At 43.5% G+C, this 28,000-nt stretch overlaps 1 protein-coding gene across 4 annotated transcripts in view; it reads right to left on the minus strand.

Annotated features, from left to right (window-relative positions):
• The window catches only part of LOC106578659 (dnaJ homolog subfamily C member 13), a 70,172-nt gene that overhangs the window by 14,926 nt on the left and 27,246 nt on the right, over nucleotides 1-28,000 (minus strand). For 3 of the 4 annotated variants that reach the window (XM_082965699.1, XM_082965702.1, XM_082965700.1), the window contains exons 3-31: nucleotides 27,390-27,465; nucleotides 27,071-27,220; nucleotides 25,931-25,972; nucleotides 24,038-24,238; nucleotides 23,581-23,787; nucleotides 23,295-23,390; nucleotides 22,970-23,061; nucleotides 22,571-22,737; nucleotides 19,166-19,245; nucleotides 18,907-19,076; nucleotides 18,638-18,670; nucleotides 17,908-18,007; nucleotides 17,632-17,739; nucleotides 17,332-17,487; nucleotides 16,992-17,048; nucleotides 16,781-16,902; nucleotides 16,547-16,622; nucleotides 16,343-16,438; nucleotides 16,072-16,212; nucleotides 13,922-13,939; nucleotides 10,690-10,772; nucleotides 10,317-10,470; nucleotides 10,107-10,210; nucleotides 9,742-9,901; nucleotides 6,334-6,498; nucleotides 6,022-6,126; nucleotides 5,616-5,818; nucleotides 5,333-5,417; nucleotides 4,713-4,867 (exon numbers count right to left, since the gene is read on the minus strand). In XM_082965699.1, coding sequence (XP_082821825.1) covers nucleotides 4,713-4,867; nucleotides 5,333-5,417; nucleotides 5,616-5,818; nucleotides 6,022-6,126; nucleotides 6,334-6,498; nucleotides 9,742-9,901; nucleotides 10,107-10,210; nucleotides 10,317-10,470; nucleotides 10,690-10,772; nucleotides 13,922-13,939; nucleotides 16,072-16,212; nucleotides 16,343-16,438; nucleotides 16,547-16,622; nucleotides 16,781-16,902; nucleotides 16,992-17,048; nucleotides 17,332-17,487; nucleotides 17,632-17,739; nucleotides 17,908-18,007; nucleotides 18,638-18,670; nucleotides 18,907-19,076; nucleotides 19,166-19,245; nucleotides 22,571-22,737; nucleotides 22,970-23,061; nucleotides 23,295-23,390; nucleotides 23,581-23,787; nucleotides 24,038-24,238; nucleotides 25,931-25,972; nucleotides 27,071-27,220; nucleotides 27,390-27,465 — 3,402 coding nt within the window. The remainder of the gene's footprint in view (nucleotides 1-4,712; nucleotides 4,868-5,332; nucleotides 5,418-5,615; nucleotides 5,819-6,021; nucleotides 6,127-6,333; nucleotides 6,499-9,741; nucleotides 9,902-10,106; nucleotides 10,211-10,316; nucleotides 10,471-10,689; nucleotides 10,773-13,921; nucleotides 13,940-16,071; nucleotides 16,213-16,342; nucleotides 16,439-16,546; nucleotides 16,623-16,780; nucleotides 16,903-16,991; nucleotides 17,049-17,331; nucleotides 17,488-17,631; nucleotides 17,740-17,907; nucleotides 18,008-18,637; nucleotides 18,671-18,906; nucleotides 19,077-19,165; nucleotides 19,246-22,570; nucleotides 22,738-22,969; nucleotides 23,062-23,294; nucleotides 23,391-23,580; nucleotides 23,788-24,037; nucleotides 24,239-25,930; nucleotides 25,973-27,070; nucleotides 27,221-27,389; nucleotides 27,466-28,000) is intronic. The other variant, XM_082965701.1, reaches the window with a different exon arrangement.

Genomic DNA, 28,000 nt, shown 5'->3' on the forward strand with positions numbered 1-28,000 from the left:
TTTGCCAAGTCAGTTAGGACATCTACTTTGTGCATGAAAAAAGTAATTTTTCCAACAATTGTTCATCGAAAGATTATTTCACTTATAATTCCCTGTATCACAATTCCAGTGGGTCAGAAGTTTACATACACTAAGTTGACTGTGCCTTTAAACAGCTTGGAAAATTCCAGAAAATAATGTCATGTCTTCAGAAGCTTCTGATAGGCGAATTTACATCATTTGAGCCAATTGGAGGTGTACCTGTGGATGTACACTGCTCAAAAAAATAAAGGGAACACTTAAACAACACAATGTAACTCCAAGTCAATCACACTTCTGTGAAATCAAACTGTCCACTTAGGAAGCGACACTGATTGACAATACATTTCACATGCTGTTGTGCAAATGGAATAGACAACAGGTGGAAATTATAGGCAATTAGCAAGACACCCCAATAAAGGAGTGGTTCTGCAGGTGGTGACCACAGACCACTTCTCAGTTCCTATGCTTCCTGGCTGATGTTTTGGTCACTTTTGAATGCTGTCGGTGCTTTCACTCTAGTGGTAGCGTGAGACGGAGTCTACAACCCACACAAGTGGCTCAGGTAGTGCAGCTCATCCAGGATGGCACATCAATGCGAGCTGTGGCAAGAAGGTTTGCTGTGTCTGTCAGCGTAGTGTCCAGAGCACGGAGGCGCTACCAGGAGACAGGCCAGTACATCAGGAGACGTGGAGGAGGCCGTAGGAGGGCAACAACCCAGCAGCAGGACCGCTACCTCCGCCTTTGTGCAAGGAGGAGCAGGAGGAGCACTGCCAGAGCCCTGCAAAATGACCTCCAGCAGGCCACAAATGTGCTCAAACGATCAGAAACAGACTCCATGAGGGTGGTATGAGGGCCCGACGTCCACAGGTGGGGGTTGTGCTTACAGCCCAACACCGTGCAGGACGTTTGGCATTTGCCAGAGAACACCAAGATTGGCAAATTCGCCACTGGCGCCTTCACAGATGAAAGCAGGTTCACACTGAGCACATGTGACAGACGTGACAGAGTCTGGAGACGCCGTGGAGAACGTTCTGCTGCCTGCAACATCCTCCAGCATGACCGGTTTGGTGGTGGGTCAGTCATGGTGTGGGGTGGCATTTCTTTGGGGGGCCGCACAGCCCTCCATGTGCTCGCCAGAGGTAGCCTGACTGCCATTAGGTACCGAGATGAGATCCTCAGACCCCTTGTGAGACCGACCATATGCTGGTGCGGTTGGCCCTGGGTTCCTCCTAATGCAAGACAATGCTAGACCTCATGTGGCTGGAGTGTGTCAGCAGTTCCTGCAAGAAGGCATTGATGCTATGGACTGGCCCGCCCGTTCCCCAGACCTGAATCCAATTGAGCACATCTGGGACATCATGTCTCGCTCCATCCACCAACGCCATGTTGCACCACAGACTTTCCAGGAGTTGGCGGATGTTTTAGTCCAGGTCTGGGAGGAGATCCCTCAGGAGACCATCCGCCACCTCATCAGGAGCATGCCCAGGCGTTGTAGGGAGGTCATACAGGCACGTGGAGGCCACACACACTACTGAGCCTCATTTTTACTTGTTTTAAGGACATTACATCAAAGTTGGATCAGCCTGTAGTGTGGTTTTCCACTTTAATTTTGAGTGTGACTCCAAATCCAGACCTCCATGGGTTGATAAATTGGATTTCCATTGATTATTTTTGTGTGATTTTGTTGTCAGCACATTCAACTATGTAAAGAAAAAAGTATTTAATAAGATTATTTCATTCATTCAGATCTAGGATGTGTTATTTTAGTGTTCCCTTTATTTTTTGAGCAGTGTATTTCAAGGCCTACCTTCAAACTCAGTGCCTCCTTGCTTGACATCATGAGAAAATCAATAGAAATAAGCCAAGACCTCAGAAATGAACCAGACCACCAATCTGGTTCATCCTTGGGTGCAATTTCCAAACGCCTGAAGGTAACACGTTCATCTGTACAAACAATAGTACGCAATTATAAACAACATAGGACCACGCAGCCGTCATACCGCTCAGGAAGGAGACGTGTTCTGTCTCCTAGAGATGAACGCATTTTGGTGCGGAAAGTGCAAATCAATCCCAGAACAACAGCAAAGGACCTTGTGAAGATGCTGGAGGAAACAGGTACAAAAGTATCTATATCCACAGTAAAACGAGTCCTATATCGACATAACCTGAAAGGCCATCCAGCAAGGAAGAAGCCACTGCTCCAAAACTGCCATAAAAAAGCCAGACTACGGTTAGCAACTGCACATGGGACAAAGATGGTACCTTTTGGAGAAACGTCCTCCTCTGGTCTGATGAAACAAAAATAGAACTGTTTGGCCATAATGACCATCGTTATGTTTGGAGGAAAAAGGGGGAGGCTTGCAAGCCGAAGAACACCATCCCAACCGTGAAGCACGGGGGTGGCAGCATCATGTTGTGGGGGTGCTTTGCTACATGAGGGACTGGTGCACTTCACAACATAGATGGCATCATGAGGATGGAAAATTATGTAGATATATTGAAGCAACATCTCAAGACATCAGTGAGGAAGTTAAAGCTTGGTCGCAAATGAGTCTTCCAAATGGACAATGACCCCAAGCAAACTTCCAAAGTTGTGGCAAAATGGCCTAAGGACAACAAAGTCAAGTATTGGAATGGCCATCACAAAGCCCTGACCTCAATCCTATAGAAAATTTGTGGGCAGAACTGAAAAAGCGCGTGCGAGCAAGGAGGCCTACAAACCTGACTCAGTTACACTGGCTCTGTCAGGAGGAATGGGCCAAAATTCACCCAACTTATTGTGGGAAGCTTGTGGAAGGCTACACGAAACGTTTGACCCAAGGTAAACAATTTAAAGGCAATGCTACCAAATACTAATTGAGTGCATGTAATCTTCTGACCCACAGGGAATGTGATCAAAGAAATAAAAGCTGAAATAAATCACTACTATTATTCTGACATTTCACATTCTTAAAATAAAGTGGTGATCCTAACTGACCTAAGACAGGGAATTTTATTAGGATTAAATGTCAGGAATTGTGAAAAACTGAGTTTAAATGTATTTGGCTTAGGTGTTTGTAGACTTCTGATTTCAACTGATCTATCTCTCTCTATATCTATCTAGCCATCTATCTATACATATATATAGTGAGGGGGAAAAAGTATTTGATCCCCTGCTGATTTTGTACGTTTGCCCACTGACACAGAAATGATCAGTCTATAATTTTAATGGTAGGTATATTTGAACAGTGAGTGACAGAATAACAACAAAAAAATCCAGAAAAACGCATGTCAAAAATGTTAGAAATTGATTTTCATTTTAATGAGGGAAATAAGTATTTGACCCCTCTGCAAAACATGACTTAGTACTTGGTGGCAAAACCCTTGTTGGCAATCACAGAGGTCAGACGTTTCTTGTAGTTGGCCACCAGGTTTGCACATATCTCAGGAGGGATTTTGTCCCACTCCTCTTTGCAGATCTTCTCCAAGTCATTAAGGTTTCGAGGCTAACGTTCGGCAACTTGAACCTTCAGCTCCCTCCACAGATTTTCTATGGGATTAAGGTCTGGAGACTGGCTAGGCCACTCCAGGACCTTAATGTGCTTCTTCTTGAGCCACTCCTTTGTTGCCTTGGCCGTGTGTTTTGGGTCATTGTCATGCTGGAATACCTATCCCCGACCCATTTTAAATGCCCTGGCTGAGTGAAGGAGGTTCTCACCCAAGATTTGACGGTACATGGCCCCGTCCATCGTCCCTTTGATGCGGTGAAGTTGTCCTGTCCCCTTAGCAGAAAAACACCCCCAAAGCATAATGTTTCAACCTCCATGTTTGACGGTGGGGATGGTGTTCTTGGGGTCATAGGCAGCATTCCTCCTCCTCCAAACACAGCGAGTTGAGTTGATGCCAAAGAGCTCCATTTTGGTCTCATCTGACCACAACACTTTCACCCAATTGTCCTCTGAATCTTTCAAATGTTCATTGGCAAACTTCAGACGGGCATGTATATGTATTCTTGAGCAGGGGGACCTTGCGGGCGCTGCAGGATTTCAGTCCTTCACGGCATAGTGTGTTACCAATTGTTTTCTTGGTGACTATGGTCCCAGCTGCCTTGAGATCATTGACAAGATCCTCCCATGTAGTTCTGGGCTGATTCCTCACCGTTCTCATGATCATTGCAACTCCACGAGGTGAGATCTTGCATGGAGCCCAAGGCCGAGGGAGATTGGAAGAAACACAAAAGAACTGTCATTTGCGAATAACTGTTGTCACCTTCTCACCAAGGGCCCCCCGTCTGAATTTACCCACCGACATTCCTCTGCACTGCCATTAGCAACTTTTTCTCAGCTGGCACAATATGATTGGCTGCTGTGCGATTCAAACTGTAATCTGTTAAATGAAGAGTTGATGCCCTGCACATTTTTTTTAATAGCATAATTTTATATATTTGGGCTTGGGGAGGGTATCAAGTCAGTTCGAGTCAAAAGGCTCAAGTCCAAGTTAAGTCACGAGTCATTGGTGTTAAAGTCAAAGTCGAGTTTGAAGTGATCCTATTTGTGACTCGAGTCTGACTCGAGTCCAAGTCATGCGACTCAAGTCCACACCTCTGGTAAGTATGTGTGTGTGACATGAGTGTTTGTCATGCGTGGATCGTTATGTGTACATGAGTGTATGACATGCGTGTGTGTCCATGTGCATCTCTCCACCAGTCTGACCTGGCCACAGGCAGCACATTGGAGCCGGTGTACATCATGATGAAGAAGAAGATGCCGGTGAGGTAGAGTCGCTGCAGGTTGGGGTTGTCCTGCATCACCAGGTACAGCACGTTGGCCACCTTCTCTACCAGGATGGGGTCAAAGGTCAGCAGCAGCTGATTGGAGAAGGGAGGAGGAAATAGTACATGTTTCATTACATTTTATTTAACCAGGAAGTGCCATTGAGGTCAGAAGACATCTTTCACAAGGGAGACCTGGGTCTACATTTACCTCAGTACATTTCAGGGCTCGTATTCATAAAGCGTTTCAGAGTAGGAGTACTGATCTAGGATAAGTTTGACCATTTAGATTATAAACATTGGAGCGGGGGACCTGATCCACGGGGGGCCAGCACAGAAAAAAATAATGTATGCATTCACTACTGTAAGTCGCTCTGGATAAGAGCGTCTGCTAAATGACTAAAATGTAAATGTAAATCAGCACACCTTATCTGAGATCCTTTATGAATACCAGTCCAGCTGGCTAAAGTGGTAGGATAGTGATTTGAATGACAACCAAACATGTGAGTGTTATTAACTATGGGAGGGAGATGGAGCTGATAATAGGTTGGTTTCACTCACCTGGCCAATGTGAGGGAGGCAGGTGCTGTCACTGATCAATCTCTTGATCTTGGGTAAGGGACGAATAATGGCATTGTCCTGGTCCCTGGGGAAAGACGGAGACATACTCACACTTTAAACTGGGTTTCAGTGAGAGAAAATGAAAGAGAGGGAAAGAGAAAATGAAAGGATAAAAGAGAGAGAGAAAATTAAAGTGAGAATGAAAGAGCAAGAGAGGGAATGAAAGAGAATAAGAGAGAACAGAAGCGGGGAAAAAGGAGATAACTGATGATCTTCTCCCTACCTGCTGGGGTAGTAGGAGCACATGGTGATGAGCATGTTGAGGATGAGCGTGGCCAGGTCTGTCTCGTTCATCACTGCCTGCCCACTGGCCAGCAGGCACCACTTGAGCTGGGGGATGGCATGCAGGGGGCGCCAGCCGTCCATGCCCTGGGCCCAGCACCGCGTCTTGGCCGTCAGCACACCTGTGTTCCAGAATTCCTGCATCTGTTGCGGGGGGGGGGGGCACATGCATGTGTTCAGTCATAAAGACATCATACTTACGGATAGTTCACCCATGTTACAAAATGTACCTTTTCATGGAGATAACAACAACAAAAAACGAATTAATGCAACTGGATCCAGATAAGATCTTTCTTTTGAAGTAGAGCTAAGCATTAGTCTTGGTTTGGCATTCAATAGAAATATACCTCTTCGAAGCTAAAGGGGCCCCTCCTCTCTTTGTCTGCGTTCCCAAAGTACCACTCCTTCTCGCTCTCCCTCTTCATGTCCACCCCGGCCTCGATCACATTGCTCTGACAGACACAAAGACATGTTATTAGCATGAAACCAGACAGACTGGCCTGTGACTGAAGCATATAGCTGGCAAAATTCTATTTGAACTCCAACAGCTATACGCTTCCATCACCTGTAACTGTATCAAAACATACAACTTTAGATATGTGATGAGAAGAATATGCTACCATTTGGGTGGTTCAGACAGGGCAGCGGTAAAGACCTACCTGTAGTGGGACGGTGGCTCGGCTGGTGTGTAGGTGGGCCAGGGTGAGCAGGTCCACTAGGATGCGAACTCCATTGGAGTCCATCACCTCCTTCACATTTTTCTTGTTGAGAATGAGTTTGTTAAGGAAAAGGATCAGTCTGTCTCTTTCCAGTTTGTCTGTAGACTGTAAATACAGAGGGGGAGAGGGAGAAGTTACCATTTCAAATCTGTCCCAAAAGGAACTCTGACAGTGTGTGTGTGTGTGTGCTTTTTGGGCACAATACTGCTTACAGAGCCGGCCGCGCATCCGCACTACAATATGTCGAGTTCCCCTGTATTTGGTAGGGAAAAAGCTGTGTAGACTAGTGCTTGTTTGTGTTTATGAGTCTGTTATCAAAAAATGTGCAACAATGTTGTGTATGTTTCCTGCTAAATCATATATGGCTGTTTTCTAACACTATGGCCTAAAATAAATGAATTCATGGGCAGAACATTATAATGTATATAACCTAGTCTACAGGAATTTGATCAGTTAGGCCTACAGTTCATGCAAAAATATTCAGATCTGGTAAAAGGCCGACATTTGGTCATTTCAATTAGGCAACAAAAATTAATAAAATAAAGACTTTGGAACATGACTATAGAAATCGAAACATTGTCATTTCAGCAGATGATCAACATCCATTTAGGGATATTGGATCCAAAAGCATAACTGTCTTCACTGGTGGTTAGTGCAACATAGTGCAGGTAATAAATTCAATGCAGTATTAGCCTTATATTTAGCTAATGAACGATGGGTTATTATGCATAGATTATATATATATATATATATATATATATATATAAAATAAAATAAAATCACACACACACAAAATTACTAGCACCCCTGACTGGCAATGCACAAACAATGCTTAAACAAATATAAACATAGAGAAACTCAAAATACCAACATGTGAGAAATACTGTACTTTATTAAAGTTTCAATGGAACCAACCAAAAATAATTTATTGATTAAATTAAAAATCAATGTCCTCCAAATCAAGGTTTCACAATTAATGGCACCCTTAAAGATTAATGTAAATAACATCTACCAAAATTAAACCACAAATTAAATTCCACACAGTTTATCTAAGTCTTAAGGAACTATATTGAGCCATTACATCACTTCCTGTTTCACTAGGGTATAAAAATGAGGTAACAAACACCCTGAAGAAAACAAAAGAACTGGCTGTTCAAAAGAGACAGATGGTCGTAGACCTTCATTAATCTGGTGATGGCTACAAGAAGATCCACAAACGATTGAATATACCACTGAGCACTGTCAGGGCAATTATTAAAAACTTCAAAAGATATGGAACAGTTGAAAACCTCACGGATAGAGGACGCAAATGTATTTTGCCCCCCAGGAAAGGGAGGAGGATGGTGAGAAAAGCAACAAAATCCCCAAGAATCACTGTGAAAGAATTGCAGGCCTTGGTGGCATCTTGGGGTCACCAGGTTTCAAAAAGCACCATCAGACGCCACCTCCACAACCACAGGCTCTTTGGAAGGGTTTCCAGAAGAAAGCCCTTTCTGACCCCAAGACACAGATGCAAGCGCTTGGATGTCATTTAAATTATGACTGGAAGAAGGTGCTCTGGTCAGATGAGACCAAAATTGAACGTTTTGGTCAGATACAGCATCGGCATGTTTGACGTCGAAACAGAGATGCATACAAGGAGAGGAACATCATACCCACGGTGAAATATGGAGAGGGGTCAGTGATGTTTCGGGGCTGTTTTATTTCCAGAGGTCCAGGGGCACTGGTTAAGATTGATGGCATAATGAATTCCATCAAGTATCAGGCAATTTTGGCTGACAATCTGGTTGCCTCCGCCAGAAGGCTGGGAGTTGGCTGTAGGTGGACTTTCCAACAAGACAATGACCAGAAACATACCTCAAGATCCACACAGAAATGGTTCTGTGACATCAAAGTCAATGTTCTGCCATGGCCATCTCAGTCGCCGGACCTCAATCCAATCGAAAACCTGTGGACTGAGTGAAAGAGGGCAGTTGATAAGCACAAACCCAAGAATGTGAAGGATCTTGAAAGGATCTGCATAGAGGAATGGTCCAAAATCCCTCAAAATGTGTTCCTTAACCTTGTCAAACATTACAGGAAAAGACTCGATGCTGTTATCCTTGCCAGAGGTGGTTGCACTAAGTACTAAATGAGGAGTGCCAATAATTATGAAACGTTGATTTTGGTTCAATTTATTTTGTATTAAATAATTGTATGATTTTGGTTGGTTCCATTGAAACATTAATAAAGTACAGTACTTCTCACATGTTGGTATTTTGAGTTTCTCTATAATTACATTGTTTATATTTTTTTAAAGTATTGCTTGTGCATTCTTGTTCTGAGAAATGAAGGCTATTCCATGCGAGAAATTGCAAAGAAACTGAAGATCTCGTACAACGCTGTGTACTACTCCCTTCACAGAACAGCGCAAACTGGCTCTAACCAGAATAGAAAGAGCAGTGGGAAACTGAGCAAGAGGACAAGTACATTAGAGTGTCTAGTTTGAGAAACAGATGCCTCACAAGTCGTCGACTGGCAGCTTTATTAAATAGTACCCGCAAAACACCAGTTTCAACGTCAACAGTGAAGAGGTGACTCCGGGATGCTGGCCTTCTAGGCAGAGTTCCTCTGTCCAGTGTCTGTGTTCTTTTTCCCATCTTAATCTTTTCTTTTTATTGGCCAGTCTGAGATGTGGCTTTTTCTTTGCAACTCTGCCTAGAAGGCCATGTCTGACAAATTCTCTAAAATGACATTGGAGAGAAATGAACATTCAATTCTCTGCCAACAGCTCTGGTGGACATTCCTGCAGTCAGCATGCCAATTGCATGCTCCCTCAAAACTTGGGAGACATCTGTGGCATTGAGTTGTGACAAAACTGCACATTTTAGAGTGGCCTTTTACTGTCCCCAGCACAAGGTGCACCTGTGTACTGATCATGCTTTTTAATCAGCTTCTTGATATGCCACACCTGTCAGGTGGATGGATCATCTTAGCAAAGGAGAAATGCTCACTAACAGCTTTTTGTGCGTATGGAACATTTCTGGGATCTTTTATTTCAGCTCATGAAACATGAGACCAACACTTTACATGTTGTGTTTATAGTTTGGTTCAGTATATAATGATTACATTTTGTTATTATGCGTTAGCCTACAAGGTATATATTTTAGATTGATATAAAACTTGTTGGTATTTTATTAGATAGCCTTCAGCTTTCATATAGTGAGTTTCCCAGCCAAGCCAACCCCCGCCGATGTGTTTGTGCGGGGCCAAGCGTGCATTGCAATTGAGTTCTTTGGCTGAACCATTCATGCAAAAATGTTGAGCTATGCGATACTGCTTCAGTTTGTCTGTGTCAGCACCACTGACCCGGTCCAGCATGCCCATGATGTACTTGGTGTCAGTGAAGGGGCCAATCTCATTGCAGCACTTCCCATAGACGATACTGAGGGCTTGTAGGCACAGGCACTTCATGGTGACTTTGGGTGTGAGCAGGAAACGGTGGTAGAGCTCATTGAAGAACTCATACCTAAGAGAGAGAAAGAGAGAGCGAGAGAGCGTGAGAAAGAGCGATGTATGGAGGGAGGAATATTGTGGATTGAAACGTTTACTTTGGAAAAATGTAACAATTGAAACATTAAGTTATGCCTTTCGATTGGATGCAAGAGCAACATTGTCATTAGATGGCTTAGACATTAGATGGCTGATTGTGTTGTAGGTAGCAGATGTCTTACGATCTCTTGATGGACCCCGACTCATCCGTCTGATCCTCTTCCAGCAGCAGACGCAGGTAATAATCACCAATCTTGATCTCATCCGAAAGGCACTCGTACTTGACCTGCAACACACACACGCAAAAGCACACAACCCACACACGTTAGCTAGCAATCCACATGCTGTGTTGATTAATGATAATATCATCGTAATTTGATTTGAACCCTGACCTCAAACTCCTGGTGGTTCCAGGAAATGACGCTAGCGTTGCCCAGCTCGCGGTCTACACCAAAGGCCCTCATCTCACCCTCCAGAGCATCCCGCAGCTCCTCCCGTGTCTTCAGGTTCCAGATGAGGTTGGGCCGCGCGTGGTCCAACTGGAACCTGCGACAAAGGAGAACCAGAGATGGGACTACTTATCCAAAACAAATCACTTTCCTGCATTGATTGAATTTATTTCATCATTTAAAGTAGAAGGCTGCCCCAGCTGCAGAAACATTTATATACATGAAAAATGATCGAGGACAAAACACAATTAAGCCTATACTAGTAAGAGAGACAGTAAGGAGGCCATTTTGTGAGTACGTGACCAAGTGTAGCTACCGGTAGTAGAAGAGCTCCCAGTTGGCTTCAATCTTGATCCTCTGTCTCCTCTTCCTCAGAATGACAGGCTTTTGGTTGGGGTTCTATAGAAAAGCAGCCAAGAACAATGTCAGTCAGTCACTACTACACTAAACATTCTCTCTGGGTTGTTGGACAACTGCTCTACATGAAAGGATAAGACAATGTGAGTGGATGAGTTCAGCTGCCATGATTATGACACCACTCACACCAGCGTTCATGGTAGCCTGAGTGCCAGTCTTTTTGTGCCATCATGCAAACTCCCTGTCACTCATTGTCATACCAAATTGTCATGTTTGGCTTGATAATGACAGTAATATAGTTGGCAAGGGCACATACAGATCTGGATCTAGACTACGTTCAAGGTACAACAGTCAATACACAAATGATAGATAAAAACAAATACGAAGGTATGGCATGTATTGAATAGTGATGGGGGAAAAATATATATTTACATAATCGGGATATTTTTTTTTTTTGATTTTTGTGACTAAATCTAGAATACATTTCTCTTGTTAGGGGGGGCTACATGCACAATACACAAATTCATATAATTGAATAGTTAGCTTGCATCAAAGAGCAAAGCTGTCATCAAGGAAAAGGGTGGCTACTTTGAAGAATCTCAAATATATTTTGATTTGTTTAACACTTTTTTGGTTACTCCAAGATTCCATATGTGTTCCATATAATTTTGATGTCTTCACTACTACTCTACAATGTAGAAAATAGTAAAAATAAAGAAAAACCCTTGAATGAGTAGGTGTGTCCAATCCTTTGACTGGTACTGTATATCTATTCCAAAATATTTAAAATGGGAAACGATTGGGATTCCATATGTCTTGAGAGGCAGGAGGGCAGATTTGGTTAGATTTACTTGAGATGGAGCTGAATTTGTCTATGATCTTCTGGGAGGGATTGAGGAACACCTTCCTAATATTGAGTTGTGTACCCCCCCTTTAACCTCAGAACAGCCTCAATTCGTCAGGGAATGGACCCATGTTGATTCCAATGCTTCCCACAGTTGTGTCAAGTTGGCTGGATGTCCTTTGGGTGGTGGACCATTCTTGATACACACGGGAAACTGTTGAGTGTAAAAACCCAGCAGTGTTTGATGCAAATCAGTACACCTGGCACCTACTACCATACCTCGTTCAAAAGGCACTTCAATATTTTGTCTTGCCCATTTACCCCCTGAATGGCACACATACACAATCCATGTCTCAATTGTCAAGGCTTAAAAATCCTTCTTTAACCTATCTCCTCCCCTTCATCTACACTGACTGAAGTGGATTTAACAAGTGACATCAATAAGGGATCATAGCTTTCACCTGGTCAGTCCATGCATGGAAAGAGCAGATGTCCTTAATATTTTGTATACTTAGTATATAAATGAGATTACATGATCCGTAGAATTGAGAGATATTGGTGCAATTTCTTTCGATTCTCGAATTGCCTGGGCCAGGGGCTCCATAGACAAAAATAGCAGAGGTGAGATGGGATTCACCTTGCCTGCTACTTCTAGTTATTCTGAACGGAACAGAGCAGGCATTGCCTGTTATTACTATGTCTGAGAGATTGGCATATAGTATTTAAAATCATATTAATGAAATTTTAGCCAAGTCCCATATTATCCAACACCGATCAAAGATATGACCATTCTAGTCTATCAAAATCTTTTTTGACATCGAGAGAGAACTGCCCATGGAGCTTAGGTTTCTGATGAAGCATGTAATGGAGGCTGTTTTTATTTTTAACAAATACGCTTTGGGGACGGGACGACAGAATTTTAGAAAATAGTTTCATATCTGTGTTTATCACAGAGCGATAGTGAGCGCACTGGGTGGTGCCATGAACCTTTTTTTTGTTTTAAAAGCTAAATTAGTGCTGTATTTACATCCCTTCCAAATAAACCTTTGTGAATGGCTGTGTTAATCATTTCAAGTAACAGTGGACCTAATTGGTTCCAACATTTGAAATTTACCTCAGGCGGAATACCGTCACAACCAGGTGATTTGCCTTTATTCATGTTAACCAATGCCCCTTTGAGTTCATAGAGAGACACTTGGGGGCTCTCAAGCTGGCTTCCTCTGTTGAGAGAAGAGGAGTTCTTATAGCTTTAAAAAAAGACTCGGTGTGGATTTACAGAGGTGTACAATTTGTTATAGAAAAGGGAGAATCTTTGGTTGATTAATTTAGGTTCTGATAGTAATTCACCTGTGACAGATTAAATAGTTGCAATATCCGCTAATTGACCATTACTGCAAAGCTTGTTTGCCAGTAGACAATATTATTTTTGAAGATACATTATATCGACAATAACACAATATTATTTTTGCACTAGTTGGCTGTACCTGCCCCAAAACTCCAGTGTTTTTCCTTCATAGCTTGTTCCCCATCTTTCTTTCTTTAAATAGGGAGCCGATTTATTTTCAGCACTTTTATTTCCATGACTGATCAAAACTCGTTCTCTCATGGCTCTCTTGTCCCTCTGCAGCAGGCATATGGTGAGTAATATGTTTGAACATCAAATCTCAATAAAATCACAGTATCGAATCGCAATAAATATAGAATCGTGAGAATCGCAATACATTTACTGACCAGTCACTGCTGTCCTTGTCTGTTCCTAAGGCTAGAACTGAGATGGGGAAACAATCTTTTTCCCATAATGCCCATTCATCCTGGAACATGCTTCAGAAGATTTTAAAAAGTTAGGGGAGTTAGTGTCCTTGCCTGTTTTTAAGACTCTGATCGACAACACTGTTTGTGATAACCGCAGTAGTTTCTAATCTTCTATTGTATCTTTAACTTGTGACACTTTGTCTTTCGTGTGTATTCTGTATTTTTCTGTAATGTTTTATGGACACGCTGCCATTTCCCTGTTTTGCCTTCTTGCCAGGTCACTCTCGCAAAATAGGTTTTTAACCTCAATGGGTTGAAACCTGGTTAAAAAAAGTTAAATAAATAAAACAATTCACAAAAATGTTTTACTGTATTGATGAATTCAAATGGACGGACAACGTTTAATGTCCCTGACCACCAGGTGAAAAATACTGCCATGATAACGAACACCAACAAAAACACACAACCTTTGGCATAAACAGTGACAAAAATCAAAATACAGAGATGGGATCCCACAACATAACGTGTCACATGAGCTCTAAATGACTGACAGGTAAGAGGGGGAGGGGTCAAGAGGGAGGTCAGTTCTACTTACCAGGTTATTTCTGTCCTGCTGCATTTGATTGACAGCCGAGAACCACAACAGGCAAGAGAGGGAGGGTGGGGCAAGAGACAACAGAGAGAGATTATTGGTCCTCAGTCAGATAAAACAGAGCTGCTTCTCAATGACGTTAGGTCAAAGGTCATCTGCATCCTAATCCAAATCTTTATTGACAAAAACAGTACGACAGTGTCCAGTCCAGATTCACCCACCGTATGCAATTATATATTTTTATCAAATTAATAAGAATTAAATGCAAATCACAACAGTTGTGGTAGTGATTTTTTTGTGTTTGTGGTGATTGATTGGCAAATAAAAGTCAATAAAATTATTGATTTGAGCTGTAATCACCTATACCCACATTAAGCCTTTAACAATAGTCTCATTCAGAATCTGCAATAATAAGTTCCTTTTTATCTTAGTACTTAGATGAAGAAAAACTAGTGTGGTGAGAGAAAATCCCAGGAAAACGCCATATTATTAAGTATAGGTGAATTTCGGTTTGTGGCAGTGTCGTGGCCAAGTTGATAAAATTTGATTAAAGATTTGAAGGGGAGCCAGAGCAGAGGCAGCTGTGGCCCGTACAGGAGGACAGAGAGTGTCTTCTGTTAATGACTGACCCGGTCAGATGGTCTGCTCTACTCAACGACACACATTAGTCCTAACAAGACTTCTAATTTGTTACACTAACTATGTTACTGTAAATGCTTGCATTACATTCTGTCACCATAACTCACGGTGTTACTCACTCAGGGGCATCATTCATACACTTAGTTGCCCAAAGTAGAAGTCATAACAGCACCAAGAGTTAATAGCAATTCCAGCACCAATACACTCTAAAACCTCTTAAGGATCCACTCCTTTTTTCCAATTTTTGCCTAAAATGACATACCCAAATCTAACTGCCTGTAGCTCAGGACCTGAAGCAAGGATATGTATATTCTTGATACCATTTGAAAGAAAACACTTTGAAGTTTGTGGAAATGTGAAATTAATGTAGGAAAATAACACATTAGATCTGGTAAAAGATAATACAAAGAAAAAAAACCAACAATTTTTGTTTTCTCTTTGTACTGTCATCTTTGAAATGCAAGAGAAAGGCCATAATGTATTATTCCACCCCAGGCGCAATTTAGATTTTGGCCAATAGATGGCAGCAGCGTATGTGCAAAGTTTAAGACTGATCCAATGAACCATCGCATTTCTGTTAATTTTGTATCAAGACTGCCCAAATGTGCCTAATTGGTTTATTAATAACTTTTCAAGTTCCTGACTGTGCACTCTCCTCAAACAATAACATGGTATTCTTTCACTGTAATAGCTACTGTAAATTGGACAGTGCAGTTAGATTAAGAAGAACTTAAGCTTTCTGCCAATATCAGATATGTCTGTCCTGGGAAATGTTCTTGTTACTTACAACCTCATGCTAATCGCATTAGCCTACGTTAGCTCAACTGTCCAGCGGGGGACCCACTGATCCTGTAGAGGTTTTAAAAAGATTTCTGTGGATCCCTCTGACACATAGACAAGCGGAGACAGCACACAGGAAGTAAGCAGCGCATATGCTAGCCATGGGCTCCCGAGTAGCGCAGCGGTCTAAGGCACTGCATCTCAGTGCTAGAGGCTTCACTACAGACCCTGTTTCGATTCCAGGCTGTATCACATCTGGCCGTGATTGGGAGTCCCATAGGGCGGCGCACAATTGGCCCAGCATCGTCCGGGGTAGGCCTTCATTGTAAATAAGAATTTGTTCTTAAGTGACTTACATAGTTAAACAAAGGTTAAATAAAACATTTATAAATAAAATATCTGCTCAGTGGCCTCAAAAACAGCATAGAAAACGGTTTGTTAGAATGTGGTTCAAAACCCACAGGTTGCCCGAGTGTCTCCCCCAAGCCAGGTAATGGCAAAGCTGCTGGATGTTAGCCATGCTAACTGGTACTACAGTACCTGGGCCAGTCCAGCAGACAGCTATGGAACCAGTAGTGTGCTTCTCAGGAGTCTGCAATACCGCTCAGCGCCAGCAGGAGGAGCAAGAGCCAGCAGAGCCAGAATGAGGGCATCACCACTATAGCTACCGGCCCAGAATGAAGCCCCTGAATGGGGGGAGAAAAGCGAGCAGTGAGTCTCTCTCCTCTCCTCACCTCCTTCTGGGCAATGCCCATCTTGTCCCTCCAGTGCATCAGCACAATGTCAGCCTTCTCCTTGGCAAAGTTCTCCACCTCTTTGGCTGCTTTGCCCACCACCCGCTGCCAGTCAGGCACCTTTTGCAGACCAAACTGGTCCTGTAGTCGACAAACAGGGAAAAAATATACAGTACTGTTAGTGGCTACACATTAATTTCTAAAAAGGTACCACAACAGAGTATGGAGTGGGTACAGGGGAATTTGGGCTAGTGTCTCTACAACAGGTTACCGTGGCGATCTTGACGTTGTCTCGGATGTGCATCCTGTCCACGTCTTTCTCCGGGACGGGATCAAGGCTGTCCAGGTATGCCAGCAGCCCCGTCGGCTGAGGGGAGAGAGAGATGGAGAGAATGTACACAATATCAAGTTCCCTGCCCCTGACAGTATGGATGATACACAAGTGAATTGCCTGAACACCTGTCTAGAGCCTCACCAGTATTCTCTTGAGGAGGTTCATGGCAATGGGGTTCTCTGCAGTCCACAGACCCACAAGGTGACGACTTAGCTGCCTGTGGGAAAACAGTTCAAAAACCATGAGTGAGTTTGTCAGAATCCTAAATTGTAATAAGGATACATAATTTGGACTTTTGAGTAAATCATGCATGGATGTTATGGGAGATTTGTGTATAAATCTGAAGTAAACCGATTTCGACCCATTGTACTTTACCTGTTGGTGAGCATCCTCTGGTCTGTGCTGATGGTGAACATGGAGGTGTGTAGGTGTCTGGGCAGTACTCCCTCACTCAGAGCCAACTCCTGCATCTTAGTGGCTATCTCCTTATCCCCCTCCTTATAAACAAAACAAATATTAATCATCACCAATATGATCATCAGAATTCTCCTCTTTTTCATATTAAGCCCTGCTCCCCCAGCCTCACCTCAATGATGGCCTTCATGACCAGGCCTGCTCCCTTCACAATGGCCATAGAGGGGTGCTAACAAAAAAATAAAAAATAAGTCACACATACCTTATACAAAGCAGGTCATACAAAGACACTGTTTGCAGACGCTCTTTCTTCTTTTCAATTTGTCTTTTCGTTTTACCCACCTCCACCACCACCTTTTACCCTCTTCTTTAACTGTTTTTCCTTGTTTGGAAAAGTCATAAAATCAACAATCCTCCCATCATTTCCCCTTTCTCTTAGTCTGAAATCCAAACAAAGAAATGAGCATATCCGTTGGATTCCATACTACCTTTCTCTCACCCCTCCTAGCTACCTGGAAGAGTTTGAAGAGGGTGCGTCCGTTGGAGGCCACCATCTCCAGCAGCATATCAAACTGCTGACCCTCGCTGGTCTCGCTGTAGGGGGCGCACAGGGCAAAGGTCAGGAAGTCTAGCAGTGAGCTGATCACAAGTGCCCCTGTGCCGTGTTCCTAGAGGGAGGGTAGAGAAGTGGAAGAAAGAAGAGTGTAAAGGAGACTGTCAATAAAGAACCAAAATGGCTTCCTTTGGTTTACTGCCGGGTTTCGGGACGACCAACAAAAAAGGTTAGTAGAGGTTGAGGCTGACACACGTACCACATTGCTGACAAACTTCTCTAGAAGGTTGTCCAGGAATTTCTTGGAAGACATCAGTGAGGCCTTGTTCAGTTGCTCCTGACGCAGGTCGTAGTCATCGTGCATCGGCTGCAAATTAAAATTGCTATTCAATTGAAAATTCTCAATTTAAAATTGTGCATTACCAAAAGCAGTCACATTCTGTGTACTGTCATGTCGCCACACCAATATTGTGTGTAAGATGGTGTGTGTGTGCGCGCTTTCAGTACCTGCTCGGGGAATGCAAATAGCACTTACACACATAAGAGCACAGAGCATGTCTATGGCGGCGTGTGTCACTCCGTTGTTGTTCCTTTTCAGAGCTTTCACCGTTTTCACCCCTAACTTCTCCCGGAACCTGCAAAACACACACACAGATTAAACTATACAGAGACTCACTCATTCATTTCACTGACATGATAGGGAGACAAGGGGGACAGTCATTGACACTGGAAATTCAAAAAGGGCCTCATATTTGATACACAAATATCTTTTCAAAGGGGTCTGGGGGTTTATTCTCAATTCCACAGGAACCAAGAATATAAATACACATCCTCTCATACATCTCAGTGACCCCAGAGGAGAGAGAGATAGTGTCCTGGATATATGAGAGAGAAAGAGAGACCCAGTGAGAGAGATAGTGAGAGCAAAATAGAGAAAGAGATAAGCACACACAAACTGTACACAGGCAGACAGAGGTGAAGAAGAGAGATGGAGGGATGACATCACTTCTCTTTTGCTCTCCCAGTGTTTGAGACACATGAAAGGAGAGTAGTAGACAGATTGCAGGCTAGCCAGCCCGAGACAGACAGCAGGCCAGAGAGACAGCAGGCCAGAGAGACAGCAGGCCAGAGAGACAGAAACAGAGCTAACGGGCAGAGACAGACAGACAAACAGACGTAGTCAGTCAGTGAGTCAGACAGACAAGAGGCAGAGAGAGAGGGAAAACAGACAGAGGGCAGACTGAGATGTATGGATTCATATTTACGTTCCATCTGTGAATCCAGACCCTTGACCAGACCTTGGAATGACAGAGTATGTCTGTTACCTACACGCTTACCACAACACAACATAGTAATAACTATCAGTAGGAGAGGGGGATGGAAAGATAAGGATGGGGAGAATGCAGCAGAGGTGGGGAGAGATGAAGAGAACAATTAGACAGTCAGAGCTTTGAAGGAGGGAGAGAGGGGTAGTGAGAGGAGAAACGTAAAGTCAGGAAGAAATGTTAGCAGTGTGTGTGTTTTGATGCCTTACTTGGGCAGCTGTGTGAAGGCCTGGAAACCTGCCTTGGAGGCTACGAGGCGTCGGATGGCGTGAAAGTGGCTCTCCAGCTCGGCATTGAGGCCCGGCAGCTCACACTCCTGGGACAGCAGGGCCAAGATGGCGTTGCTGATCAGCTTCTCCTTGTTCTCTGAAAACAGACCCTGAGAGACAGGCGGAGGAAAGGAGTGTTAAGGTAGGCCTAATACACTTACAGACACACACACTCTCCTTGGTAGGGTTGAACACTCACGTCTTGGGTGACCGCATGCAGCACGCCGCTGTAGGATACGTTAGCATTGAATCTGAACACTGCGTCTGCAAAGTTTCCATCTGAGAAGGACAGACAGAAACACTTTGTCATCGAGCCTGAAAGTTAAAGCCTGGTCCGACATTACATGAATTAAATGAGCCCGAGCGCGAAAAAGGCAGATTTCTAGAAGACAGTATATTGATTTAAACTGGTGTTGAGAACAATGCGGCAGAGGCGGGCTGAAGCTGAGTGAGGAGACGAAGAAACAGCCCTTGGGCACTGGTTCTCAATCCTGGTCCTGGGGACCCAAAGGGCTGCACATTTTTGTTTTTGCCATAACACTACACAGCTGATTCAAATTATCAACTCATCATGAGGCTTTGATGAATTGAATCAGGTTTGTAGTGCTAGAGCAAAAATAAAAATGTGCACCCCTTTGGGTCCCCAGGACCAGGATTGAGAACCACTGCCCTTGGGCCTACAGAAAGAGCAGAGAGAGGAAATCTCACCTTAGTTATGATCCACTGAATGACAAAAATATTGAAATAAAGTAGGATAATGTAATTAAAGGCATGTATCAAATTGTTGCTTAAACTGAAACCCCCAAAGTCATATCCTACCATTATTTTTTTATTTATTAACCCTTATTTTACCAGGTATGTTGACTGATAACACCTTCTCATTTACAGCAATGCCCTGGGGAATAGTTACAGGGAAGAGGGATAAATGAGCCAATCGGAAGCTGATTTTGATAAATCAATCAATGTCAGAATTTTGTTTTCACTGAATCTCTGTTTGGATATTTGGCAGGGATGTAACGATTCATCGCTAAGTATCCGTCCCTGATTCATACATTTAAGATACTAGAGCATCGGTCTGCAGATCCCAAACCGCTCCAAATGTAGCATGCATGCATCGATCAGAAAAATCGATTCAAATATGACAAATCGCCGTTTCACAATTATATAAAATCTTTATATTACATTATTTCTGCCTTCAGAAAATACCTAATCTTTTGTGACAACTGATGCATCCTCACCTTCAGTGTCGAAGTAAGCATGTAATGGTGTTGACAGTCATTGATCTACAAGTCATTTTCCATGCCAACCCCAGGCAATATTAGTAGTCTACTGTAGTCAAACTGTGCACTGTGTCCAGCTTCACACACTGACCAATGCGAGGTACGCGGCCTGATCTTACACATCTGCACGGTACCTTCAGCTTCAAAGGCAAAAAATAAAATAAGACAGTCAGCTTTATTAGTTGAGTGACAACCTATGTATACTGAACAAAATGATAAACTCAACATGTAAAGTGTTGGTCCCATGTTTCATGAGCTGAAATAAAAGATCCTTGAAATGTTCCATATGCACAAAAAGCTTATTTCTCTCAAATTTTCCTACACAAATTTGTTTACATCCCTGTTAGTGAGCATTTCTCCTTTGACAAGATAATCCATCCACCTAACAGCTGTGGCATATCAATAGGCTGATTAAAGAGTATGATCCTTCCACAGGTGCACCTCGCGCTGGGGACAATAAAAGGTAACTTTAAAATGTGCAGTTTTGTCACACAACACAATGCCACAGATGTAAAAAATGTTGAGGGAGCTTGCAATTGGCATGCTAAGTGCAGGAATGTCCACCAGAGCTGTTGCCAGAGAATTGAATGTTAATTTCTCTACCATAAGCTGCTTCCAATGTCGTTTTAAAGAATTTGGCAGTATGTCCAACAGGCCTCACAACTGCAGACCACGTGTGACCACGTCAGCCCAAGACCTCCACATCCAGCATCTTCACCAGCTGATGTAACTGATGAGTATTTCTATCTGTAATAAAGCCCTTTTGTTGGGAAAAACTAATCCTGATTGGCTGAGCCTGGCTCCCAAATGGGTGGGCCTATGATCTCCCAAGCCCACCCATGGCTACACCCCTGCCCAGTCATGTGAAATCAATAGATTAGGGCCTCATGAATTTATTTCAATTGACTGATTTCAAAATTTGAATTTAATTTTTTTCTATATTTTTGTTAGGTTATTGTTATCTATGTGCGGTTGAAAATGTTGTTTTACCAGAATAAAAGTAAACGGTCAAAACCATTCAATTTTGAGATGGGGGTGAAATCCAAAATTATATTGATAAATATACTGTATTTATTTATTTATTTTGCACCCTTGCACCCCAGTATTTCTACTTTGCACATTCACCTACTGCAAATCTACAATTCCAGTGTTTATTAATTGCTATATTGTATTTACTTCGCCACCGTGGCCTTTTTATTGCCTTTACCTCCCTTATCTCACCTCATTTGCTCACATTGTATATAGACTTGTTTTTGTACTGTATTATTGACTGTATGTTTGTTTTACTCCATGTGTAACTCTGTGTTGTTGTATGTCGAACTGCTTTGCTTTATCTTGGCCAGGTCGCAGTTGTAAATGAGAACTTGAACTCAACTTGCCTACCTGGTTAAACAAAGGTAAAATAAATAAATAAAAATAAAATAACTAGCTCAAACACTTAATCTGCAAAAATGAATTAGTGGGTGATGGTGATTTCAGAACCCAAGTGGGGGAGATAAAAATAAAATGTAAAAAAAATAATAAAATAGGCCGCATTGCTGCCCCTCCTTATGGCTCAGTTCAGGTGCCTACATAGTACATACATCATGTACACACACACACACACACTAAAAATGAGGCTGGGGAAAAGTTAGCTAAATTGAGGTGAGTGCTCATGATCATCTTTATTCTAGTTTGCTCATGTATTAGCTGATCAGAACATTTTGCTAGCATGTTATGTAGCTTAAAAATATGGATTTTCCTCTTCACTCGCATAGCAGCCCGTCCTACTCCCGTCCAAAAGCCTACAACTTGTCTGATAATCAATCGATGTGCTTCTCCTGATACTGAGATGCACTGCCTGTCGCGGTCTTGTAGATCTTCGTTCTCATGAGTGCACTCCAGCCTATTCGTATCGCAATTTGAAACACAGCCACAAATTTTTATGGCCCAGTCAATATTAGAATCCTGGCGCCGCTAGGGGCCCCAGATGTTGCAGCTGAGAAAGAGCGGTATTAGGATGAAGGTGCGCAGACACGCACAGTTTTTCTTTAACACGGCAAGCCCAAAACCCACTCCGCATGAATCAATTTCACAGAATTTGAGGAAGTCGGACCACATAGAGTTCTCATTCTCAGGCCGAACCCAAAGTTAACCCCTCAATCCTTTAGAGATACAACAATTCAACTGGCCATTTCAGGGTCATATTCATTTGGGCACACCTGAACGATTGCTATTGGACAAGCTCAGGTAGTACCCCCCAGTTTAAGTCAGTTTTCTTCCATTTAGTGAATACTGAACACACCCAGGTCAAAAATCAAACCTGTGATAGGGGTGTCACTCACTAGGGGGCGCTGCCAGAAATTTGAGGTGCAGGCTCTCCACTTCCTCGTCCACGGGCATGCTCATTAAGCCCCAGCGCTGGCCCCGCTGGGTGGGGGCCATCTTCACACACACGTCCCTATTCCCCGACGCACGCACCCCATCCAGCAGGCTGGCCATTAGGGAGTCCCTAAACACACACACACACACACACACGCACATATCAAATTAAGTCATTAGAGACAAGGATATGCAAATATGACGCACACACAGAAAATATATAAAAAGACAATGCAGGATCGGGAATACAGTACATATGAGCAGGGTGTGAACAGAAACAGATTTAGTGAGCTTAGCCAACAGAAAAGGAAACGGGAGGGCAAATATGACATTTGCCATTATAGAGCTGTTTTGTGCTGTACCTGTCTGTAGAGCAGTACTTCCTGATCTGGCCTCTGATGAACTCTATGGTGAACACCTGGGGGTTCTCCACATCGCAGATGAGAGCAAACACCTGCACACACAGTTTACTGCAAATGACACTAGCACAACGGTGCTTCAGTGCAATTTACTTGAAAAAGACAAACATGGCATTTAACAGAGTTGGAGGCAGAGGCCAGGTCATAGAAATAGAATGAATAGAAACGACAGTTCTGAAATTCACATAACACATCAAGGAAAATTAGACTTCTACCAATTCGATGGGTAAGCCCCAGTGTTTGTGTGGGAATTGTAGCAGCCACTCACCTCTCTAAAGGGCTTGATGGTGACTATGTTGTAGGAGGCTGGGTCTCTCTCCACCAGACATGTCTCTGTCAGGCACAGGATCCTCTTGATGGGCTCCTGTCAGGGACAAACAGCACAGGAGAAGTTAGTCTCAAGTTGATAAGGGCCAGTTGACTACAAAGCACATTTTAATCTCAATGTCCTAACAAAGTCAAAATCTCCTCATAAAAAAGGTAAACAGGTCAAATAAAAAGGTAATTTATAAATGTCATGGAAGGAACGATGGTGATGGCAGTTAGATTCTGACCGAGTGGCGCGGGGAGACCTTCTGCACCACGAACTCTGCCAGGGAGGTGATGCACTCGTCCGAGCCGTACTTCCCAAGTCGGTCCGTCACAAAGTCCTCGAAGGTCAGCGGGTCCTTACGCAGCCGCAGAGTGATGCCGATGAAGTTACCCGCGTGCTCAATGGCGCTTTTGATGATCTCATCCCGATGCTCTGACGCAAACAGGTGCTGAGGGGGTTGGATGGGGCAGATAGAGAGAGGGATGGGGAGGTGGTGAGAGGGAAGTGAAAGAGGGATGGGAAGGTGGAGAGAGGGGGATGAGGGAGAGTGAGAGTGCAATTAAAACAGTATGTGCGCGAGTCAGTCCTGGACAGTGGAATTTCTCCAGGGAATAAACACATATTACAGACAATATAGCACAGACAATGAAACCTTCAGAGACTAAGAGGCACACACACCCTACCCCCCAGGAACGTACCAGGCGGCTGAAGCCCCCATAGAGGATGCAGAAGCCCCCCTGGTAGTCGGCGAGCTCTGCAAAGCACTCCAAGGAGCGGTAGTCGTAGGAGCACACAACCCGGTTGGCCTGGGGGTCAATCTGGTCGATTCCCCCCGGGGTCACCTCCAGGCTCACTGATTTCCGTGTGTCGCTCCAGTGGTGCTTGTAACAGTTGTAGCGCTGACGGGACACACACACACACACACGTTAACAAAGTGGACAAAACTGGTCATGGCATCACGGCATAATATAGCTCTGGTCCAGGGTGTTACGTGCAGCTTGGGGAAGGCTCAGCGTCAGCAAGTCACATGTACAGCAACACCCCGGACCAGAGCTAGACATGATAACGCCTAGAGATCTAGCAAACATTCAAATGCAAACCAATCAAATTGACAATGTCAGTTTTTTACCCCTCACAACTAATGGATATAGAAAGAGAACCACTATAGAAGACCCTGGTTTAAAAAAATATGAAGATAATCCTTATGTCTGTGCCTGGCTGCCCTTTTAAAAACATAGAATGAGTCCCAAAATGACACCCTATTCCCAATGTAGTGCACTACTTTTAACCAGGGCCTATAGGGAATAGGGTGCCATTTGAGACGTAACCATAGTGCTCCTCTTTGATGAGATCACCAGGAAGTTGTATTGATCTGTGCTGTAGATGAAAGTCACCCATAGGGGAGCAGGCGAGTGGCTGCTCTATTCCAACCTCTCTCTCTCCCAGGGAAATGGGATTGTGCTGATGGAGGAGAACACAGACAGAGGCTACGTCCCAAATGGCACCCTATTCTCTATATAGTGCACTACTTTTAAACCAGTGCAAATGGCACTACATTTGGAATAGGGTGCCATTTTGGACGCAGTGTGAGACACTAAATAAAATCTTCAGGGTTGCTGACTGAGTCTGCTAGACCAGCTCAGTGCGGGAGAAAGAGAGAGGAGACATCCTATAATTATCAACAACTCAGGAAGAACAACAACTAGAGGCTGCTCCACTCTGCACTTCTTCCTCCTCTGTGCTCTACTCAACATGGCCCTGGGGTGTGTGGGGTGTTTGTTTTACTCGCCCCCCCCCCCTTTGATTTGTTCTTATCGCCATTCATATTCTATTCTCCTCTCAGCCTCCAGTATTTATGCTGCAGTAGTTTATGTGTCGGGGGGCTAGGGTCAGTCTGTTACATCTGGAGTATTTCTCTTGTCTTATCCGGTGTCCTGTGTGTATTTAAATATGCTCTCTCTAATTCTCTCTTTCTCTCTTTCTGTCTTTCTCTCGGAGGACCTGAGCCCTAGGACCATGCCTCAGGACTTCCTGGTATGATGACTCCTTGCTGTCCCCAGTCCACCTGGCCGTGCTGCTGCTCCAGTTTCAACTGTTCTGCCTGCGGCTATGGAACCCTGACCTGTTCACCGGACGTGCTTGTTGCACCCTCGACAACTACTATGATTATTATTATTTGACCATGCTGGTCATTTATGAACATTTTAACATTTTGACCATGTTCTGTTTTAATATCCACCCTGCACAGCCAGAAGAGGACTGGCCACCCCTCATAGCCTGGTTCCTCTCTAGGTTTCTTCCTAGGTTTTTGGCCTTTCTAGGGAGTTTTTCCTAGGGAGTTTTTCCTAGCCACCGTGCCTCTTTCACATGCTTTGCTTGCTGTTTGGGGTTTTAGGCTGGGTTTCTGTACAGCACTTTGAGAATATCAGCTGATGTACGAAGGGCTATATAAAAATAAATTTGATTTGATTTGATTTAGTGTGGTCATGCATTCTATAAAGGAGCGCTTCATTCTTTCGGTTCTCCTTTCACTCGTTTGTTCAGGTCTTCATTCCCTCCCTCTTTTCGCCATTCCCTCAGTCAAGACTTACCCTGCCAGTTATCTTTCCCTCTGAGAAGTCTGTTCTGAATCTCTGCAGAGAGAAAGAGAGATCAGATAAAATATGTATCCACTGTAATCTGGGCCCGTATTCATAATACTTCTCAGTGCTGAATTGAGACGTGTTTTATCTTCTACATCATAATGAAGAAGACTACTGATCCTAGGTCAGCACTATTAATTTATCCTGGATAGGTAGAAGATTGAGATATCACCTATTGAATAAGAGTAATTACACATCAGAGATGAGTCAAGTCACTATGCTGGTCTAAAGCTTATGGAAATATCAAACTCAGAGAGTCTTACACCTTTTCAGAACAATGATTTCATGACAACACATTTTGTTTTATGCATGGTGTATGAGAACCAGCTGTGTCAAGGGACACGAGTGCGAGAATCTTAAGATTATTTTTTTTTGGACAATGAGCGATTTTGCAGCAATTATTTTTTGCCTTCCCTGCAATTTAGATCTGTTCGTGTGTGTGTGCGTGTGTGTGTGTGTGTGTGTGTGTGTGTGTGTGTGTGTGTGTGTGTGTGTGTGTGTGTGTGCGCATTGTGTTTAATGTATGTGATGGTGTTTCTAAAGCAACCTACAGTGAGCCACTGTTGCTAATGTGTTGTAAGCATTCTCATGCAAAAATAATGGTTGATGCTATACATGCTAGAGGTGGGAGGTGGTGATTAAAGGGGCAATCTGTGTTTCAAACAATGACAAAGCAGCCATCCCAGGTAGCCTAGTGGTTAAGAGTGCTGGGTCAGTTACAAAAAGGTCACTGGTTGTAATCCCGGAGCAGACTAGATGGAAAATCTGTTGATGTGCCCTTCAGCAAGGTACTTAACCCTAACTGCTCCTGTAAATCGCTCTGGATAAGAGTATCTGCTAAATGAGTAAAATGTAATCGCACCACTTTTTGGGGTAAACAGCTGAGGGGTGGGGCTTAAGAAATGTAACCACTCAAATGTATAGATGGGGCAATGGACTGAAGTTACACAGTTTACAATTAAATGGTTTACAAACAAATCGGCTAAAACAAGCTTATATTTTGGGTTCTGATGAGCTAACGCATCTGAACTAAGCTACTGTGGTATTTACAAGTTATAGTCTTCCAGAACCAATCGTGTCTCCTCTCACCAGTGCCTCTGTGAGTAGCTCTGTCCTGTGCTCTGTGGAGAACTTGAGTGTTTCAGACTTCTTGCCGCTGCCCTTGCGGAATGTAAGGTTGAACTCGGTGCCCTGGCCCTTTCCCACCGGGGTGATGCCGCAGATGTCCCCATACGGCCACTGCAGGGCACCACAGAGGAGACAGAGAGACAAACATTCACTAAAGCTAAAAATGACAGCTCATAGATTAGCATCCAAATGGTGACAAAGGATATAGCGATCACAAGGATAATGTCACATGACTCAGACGTAGAGACATAATTAAGGGTTTTAAAATGAGCCCACTGACCTGGTTTGTGACTTCGAGCGTGGCGGGGTTGTACGTGGTAATGCCATGAGTGCCCACGGAGAAGACTCGTTTGTACCTGGAACAGAGAGGAGAGCTCAGTCAGTCAGATACCTACCTACACAGCATCTGTTATACAAAGACCTACAGGACATTGAGGGGACTGGGTGGTAGCCTAGTGGTTAAGAGGTTGGGCCAGTAACCGAAAGGTTGCTAGTTCGAATGACTAGGTGAAATCTGTCGATGTGTCCTTGAGCAAGGCACTTAACCCTAATTGCTCCTGTATGTAGCTCTGGATAACAGCGTCTGCTAAATGACAAAAAAAATTAACAAACAATTGAGGTAAGGCATGGACACGTCGGTAGCATTTGCCGGCCAAGAGTACTTAGCACCTCTGAACACAGTGCCGGATGTACAGTGAGTTCCAAAAGTATTGGGACAGTGACACGTTTTGGCTCTGTACTCCAGCTCTTTGAAATGATACGACTGAGGTTAAAGTGCAGACTGTCAGTTTTGAGGATATTTTCATCCAGATCGGGTGAACCATTTAGAAATTAAAGAACTTTTTGTACATAGTCCCCCCATTTTAGGGGACCAAAGGTACTGGGACAAAT

The sequence above is a fragment of the Salmo salar genome, chromosome 19 (assembly GCF_965601325.2).
Source record: "Salmo salar chromosome 19, fSalSal1, whole genome shotgun sequence".
NCBI lineage: Eukaryota > Metazoa > Chordata > Actinopteri > Salmoniformes > Salmonidae > Salmo > Salmo salar.